Here is a 6,000-nt window from a genome sequence, read left to right on the forward strand (position 1 = left end):
GGACACTCCCATGTCATGTAAGGACACTCCCACATCATGTAAGGACACTCCCACATCATGTATGGACACTCCCACATCATGTAAGGACACTCCCACCTCACGTAAGGACAATCCCATGTCATGTAAGGACACTCCCACATCATGTAAGGACACTCCCACCTCACGTAAGGACAATCCCACATCATGTAAGGACACTCCCACTTCATGTTAGGACACTCCCACACATGGTTTGAATCAACTCCACTCCAGTCAGTCAGAGCTGAAGAATCCTGTTGGACAAGAGGTGAAACGTCTTCAACAAACTGAAATGAGTCTAGTTTCCTACGATAGAACACCTCGGAGTACTTTATTACTGTAACGCTTGACTTTTGTAGTGCGTCACCTGAACACAGCTGAGAGCAGCACCTTCATGAACACGGCGCCACTGCAGGTGTCCACAAACGTCTCATCAGGTGGGAGAACTATGAAGCTCGAGGTCGTTGGTTCAGGAAGTTAATAACACAATTTAATAATGTTTCATAACTAACTTATTAGAACAAATATCAACTCTGTTTCCAGCTGGTGGAGTGAAAATCTTACAAAAGTACCAAGACAAAGTAAAAGAGTTCAGCAGTAAACTGATGAGTGGACAGTGCACGCAGCAGATGATCTTCTGCCACACCAACACATCCTGATTGAACTTTCCACCTCTGATCAGACTTTATAACCTTATTAGAAGTTATTTGAAAAGCACATTTCCTCCACGCTCCCCGCAGTGTTATCTGTGTGTTGTTGGATGTTTACTGGTGTCTCTGGTTTACCAGCAGTGAGGACCAATCAGATTCCACCTCAGCAGCCCGAGGCAGATCTGACTGTCAGCTCCGGTTTACGTCCTGAACTCAACCAGACTCCGGCCTGTTCTTGTTTCCTCTCCTCTGCTGCTGAGACGGAGCTGACCTTGGTGTCTAAGTCTTCCTCAGAACTCGCTGCTTACATCGACGAGGCGTGTCGGAGCGACTGCTCAATCTTTCATACAGAATTAAGCTGTTAATTGCTAATTACAGGAGCGTTTCATGCATCATCAGAGTGTCTTACTGCTGAGGAAGGATCAGCTCCTCTCCACCGTACAGACACCAGCTGATCACTGGTCAGCGGTGATGACACGATGAGCAGACAGGAAGTAACATCTGCAGAAGTCACACACACACACACACACTGAAGACCTCTGTGCATCTTAAGAGTTGGTCGAGTGTCAGCTGGTGAGTTGTTTCCATCTGCAGATCCTGAGTCAGCCTCTGTGACGCTGACAGCACAAATTAAAAAGTGGTTCTGGTTTAAAGTGCCGGCTCGGCTTCACCTGATGACGGACGGACAGCACAGACCTACAGCCCGGCGCCGGTCCGTAGAGTGATCCTGATCCTGTGTTTCTGTCAGGATTGATCAGCGAACAGAACTTCACCTTCACAGAGACGTTAAGTTTAAAACACATCAGCTGATTCAGTTTGTCTCAGAATTCATTCATCAGCCTGGAGATTCAACACGAAGATGTAAACATCGTCTCATGTTCATTACACAGTCAGATGAATCTCTCAGACAAGAACTATGATAAAAAACACAAAAATACATCAAAATTTAACGATTCAAACCAAAACTAAATCCAGGCAGATGCAGGTGAAGTTTCGTACTGACATTTAGTGATTGGGTTTAGAGAACTAAGACAATTAAGGTTGAGATCAAATTACGCCGATGATTAATGTCTCTCCGCCTCCACACACACACACACACACATGCACACACACTTCCTGCTGCAGCATCAAGGCGTTGTTGCTTCTGCAGGACATTAGCTGGTGCAGGATCGTCCATCATGGACGTCCTTCCTGTCCTGTCGCACTTTCAATCACGCTGTCTGAAATACAACACTAACATGATCCTGGACCTGCTGCTCCACCTGCTGCTCCACCTGCTGGAGGGAAGATCGCTGCTCTCTGCCTCATTCATGTTGCCTCTCTGCCTCCTGCCGCCCGTCTGTCATTCATATATTCACTCAGCCTCCGTCAGGCTGAAGCTCAGAGATCAGCAGCAGTCGAGCCGCTGACACTGAGTTTCATTTCAAACTCATTCTTCTTTGTTTCTTTGATTCGATTTCTCCTCCGTGTTTATTTTTCAGTTTCATCATCCTGTCATCATCTATTCTTGCTCGTCATCTCTTCTGCATTGTAATAAATACAGTATGATGGCACACACACACACACACACACACACACACACACACACACACACACACACACACACACACACACACGCACACACACTGCAGCGACTCACCCTAACAGAATACATGTGAGCTCAGTTCGGTCCTGCTGAACGTTTTGGGTTGGATTTTCTGTTTCTGTGTCGTCACAGCGCTCTGCTTCATGTTCAGGCACAAAACCTGCTCGGTGAAGGTTAGAAAACACCTGGATTTAAGTCTGATCAGCACAGAAACAGCTAGAAGTCTAGAAGTGGAAGTGTTCCTCCTGAAGACAGAAGTGGACACACGAGCGTGAAGGATGAGAATGTGAACAGCCTGGTGTCGTGTGCTCGTGTGTGAGAGGAGATTCCTGCGCTGCCGTCTGCCAACACTAATGTTTGGATTGGTTTAATATTTGATTGAGGACCACGAGGTTTGTTCTGTGTCGCATCTGTTATCAGTATTTCACCTGTTAATAAATACCTAAATCCATCTCAAACCTCAGTCTGCCTGCCGTCGTCTCCCGGACGTGACGCTCGTCTTCTGTTTCTGCTGCTCCGCTTCACTCAGACCAGAATGAACTTCATCTAATGCGAATCAATGCTGCGCCGCAAATCAGCTTAATAATGCAGCAGAGAACATGTCGGGTTCCAGTAAATCACACATTCATTACACAGTCATTTGCTTCATGTGTGTCTGCTGCACCACTGTGACTGAATATCTCCTCCTCATCAGGCGGCCTCCAGTTTCTCCTCACAGGAGACAAACGTGCGTTAGGTTTCATCTCTGAGCTCCTCCGCAAACGACTGAAAACAGCTGCAGTTCAGTTCATCTTCACCATCACAGTCGACGCTCAGAGTCCTGCTGAGAGCACCGAGACGAGACGGCCAAGGAATCCTACAGATGATATCAGGAGATTAAAACCCTGAGAGCTGCAGGAGACCTGAACACACCTGCAGACGCCCGACGAGGGAGACAGATTCATCTTCCTTTACAAAGAAGCTGAGGAGTCAAAGTCCTCACATCGTTTCCTCCACGAGAAGTTCACATACTTCTGTACAAACAGACTCTGGTAGAAGTAGAAGTGTTGATACAGCTTCTTTACTGCAGTAAAGTAAAAGAGTACAGCCTCTCTGTCAAACAGACACATGTTGGGTTGGTAAAGCGTCCCGAGCAGCAACAAAGAGAGAAAATCAGAAACTCTCTGCAGATACGAGACACTAACACGCCTTTTCTCCACATTCCAGCCTCCACATTCTATATATATATATATATATATATATATATATATATATATATATATATACAAATAGCTCAAATATCGGAATACTTATAACCCAATACCTCGATATGAATATTGATGTGAACCAGTGAGACTTGTGATCATCAGTAGTGTAGATAATATAATATAATATAATATAATATAATATAATATAATATAATATAATATAATATAATATAATATAATATAATGAATCCCAGCTCCCCTGGGGTGGAACTGAGCTACATGTCCAAGTACCCTTGAGCAAGATGCTGAACACCACAATTGCTCCTGTTGTGCGGTTGGCAGCTCGTGTGGCGGCCCCCGCCATCAGCAAGGCTCTGCCATGAGCTGGCGACTCATCCAGAGTGTTCCTGACCTCAGAGAGACACTGGGACGGTCCAGAAACACATGTGGGAACATCCCTGCAACCCTCACGGAATAAGTGGAAGAAAATGACATGACATTACATAATGTAATATAATATCATATCATATCATATCATATCATATCATATCATATCATATCATATCATATCATATCATATCATCTAACAGGCCTTTACAACACGTCACATCAGCATGTAACGTAATATCAGGTCATGTTCTCTGTATTGTTGTAATTAATAATGAGTTAATTAAGCTTTAATTAATAACTATTTCACTGGAAACAAACAATGAAACGCTTTAAAATCTATTGATAAGCAGCTGATGTCAGGATTTTAGAGGCCGGCTGCTCATCCTGAGTATCAGAACTCCAGCCGAGTCCATTTTCCTACAACTGGCCGCCCAGAACCTCTCGGTACCACTGATCCAACATCAGCTCACATCTGTACAACCTGCAGCAGGTTCAGCTTCACTCTGATGATCTGATGCTGCTTCTTCTCACACAGCAACGCTGAGGAATCTGAATCTGCACAGTAACTAGTAACTAAATAACTGTAGTGGAGAGGAAGTGTGGAGTTCTCCAGGACACGAGCAGGAACAGAACTGGGAGTCAGAAACATGAGTTCTGCTGGCTCAGGGTCCAGTCCACCTCCTGCAAAGACTTCCCTCATGAAGACAGAGGAGCAGAGTGTTTGTTGGTGGAGGCTCCCTGCAGCACACAGAGAGGAGGAGGAGGAGGTGCAGGAGGAGCAGGAGGAGGAGGAGGAGCAGGAGGAGGAGAAGGAGCAGGAGGAGGTGCAGGAGGAGGTGGAGGAGGAGCAGGAGGAGGAGGAGGAGGAGGAGCAGGAGGAGGTGCAGGTGCAGGAGGAGCAGGAGGAGGTGCAGGTGCAGGAGGAGGAGGAGGAGGAGGAGCAGGTGGAGATGCAGGTGCAGGAGGAGGAGCAGGAGGAGATGCAGGTGCAGGAGGAGCAGGAGGAGGTGCAGGTGCAGGAGGAGGAGGAGGAGGAGGAAGTGCAGGTGCAGGAGGAGGTGCAGGTGCAGGAGGAGGTGCAGGTGCAGGAGGAGGTGCAGGTGCGATCAGGCTGCAGAATCACACTACAGATGTGAGCAGTGACGGAGGAAGTTTGCACATCTGGAGCAGACATGTGAGCAGTGTGAGTGAACGTGGAGCGCAGAGCTTCTCTCTGCTTCTGTGTTGCTGCTCCGGGTTTTAATCAGTGACAGATTTATATGTGAACACAGGCAGCGGAAGGTGGAATATATGAAAATACCGGATTAGCTCAGATTAGAGGTGAAGCTGTTTTAAGGATTCATGTGGTGCAACAGTAAGAACACCGCGGGGGTCTGAGACACTGGAGGAGGGAGCGGATGGAGCAGAAACATGACAGATGAACACTTCACAATACAATCAGCTCATAATGATCAAACTGCGGGTGAACAGTCCTCTGAGCTCTGCTGGTCCGGGATCAGGTCCTTACCTGTCCGCGCTGAGCGCCGTGAGCGTGAACACGGACACGCCGACCGAGGTGAGCTGGATGGCGGGGATGAGTTTGCACGCCGCCTCGCCGAACACCCACTCCTCGGAGAAGTACCGGAAGGCGTCCACCGGCACGCAGGTGACCAGCAGCAGCAGGTCTCCCGCCGCCAGGCTGGAGATGAAGATGTTGGGCACGCTCCGCATGGCGCTGTTGGTGATGAAGATCTTCACCAGGGTGATGTTGCCCAACAGACCCACGGTGATGATCACGATGTACACCGAAGTCATGACGCAGCGCACGACGAAGTGCACCGTCTCCGCTCCGTCCGAGGACGCCCACCAGCCGGGCTCCTCGGTGGAGTTGGGGCTGAGAGCCTCCGGGTCTCCGGGCAGCGCTGCGGGAACGTTGGCAAGGAACTCGTCGTCCATCGCCGCGGGAGCAGCAGGAGTTTATCCACAGAGGAGCGATCCGGCGCGGGCGCGCAGCGGGAGGCTCCGCGCGTAAAGACGCAAAGGAAGCGGAGCCGTTTAGTCCGAAAACAGCCTGCTGGGAGAAGAGAAAGTTTTACTGACTGCTGGATCTGACTGACTGAGAGCCGAGAGACTGACTGACTGTCTGACTGACTGTCTGACTGACTGTCTGACTGACTGACTGACTGGAGGCTGA

At 48.5% G+C, this 6,000-nt stretch overlaps 1 protein-coding gene across 2 annotated transcripts in view; it reads right to left on the reverse strand.

Annotated features, from left to right (window-relative positions):
• Nucleotides 1-6,000, reverse strand: part of nmbr (neuromedin B receptor) — a 44,076-nt gene extending 38,076 nt beyond the window's left edge. The window contains exon 1 of one of the 2 annotated variants that reach the window (XM_037086928.1): nt 5,335-6,000. In XM_037086928.1, coding sequence (XP_036942823.1) covers nt 5,335-5,762 — 428 coding nt within the window. In that variant the 5' untranslated portion in view covers nt 5,763-6,000. Of the gene's footprint in view, nt 1-2,304; nt 2,551-5,334 lie in introns of those variants that run through there. The other variant, XM_037086929.1, reaches the window with a different exon arrangement.

This window comes from Acanthopagrus latus, chromosome 22, assembly GCF_904848185.1.
Source record: "Acanthopagrus latus isolate v.2019 chromosome 22, fAcaLat1.1, whole genome shotgun sequence".
Lineage (NCBI taxonomy): Eukaryota > Metazoa > Chordata > Actinopteri > Spariformes > Sparidae > Acanthopagrus > Acanthopagrus latus.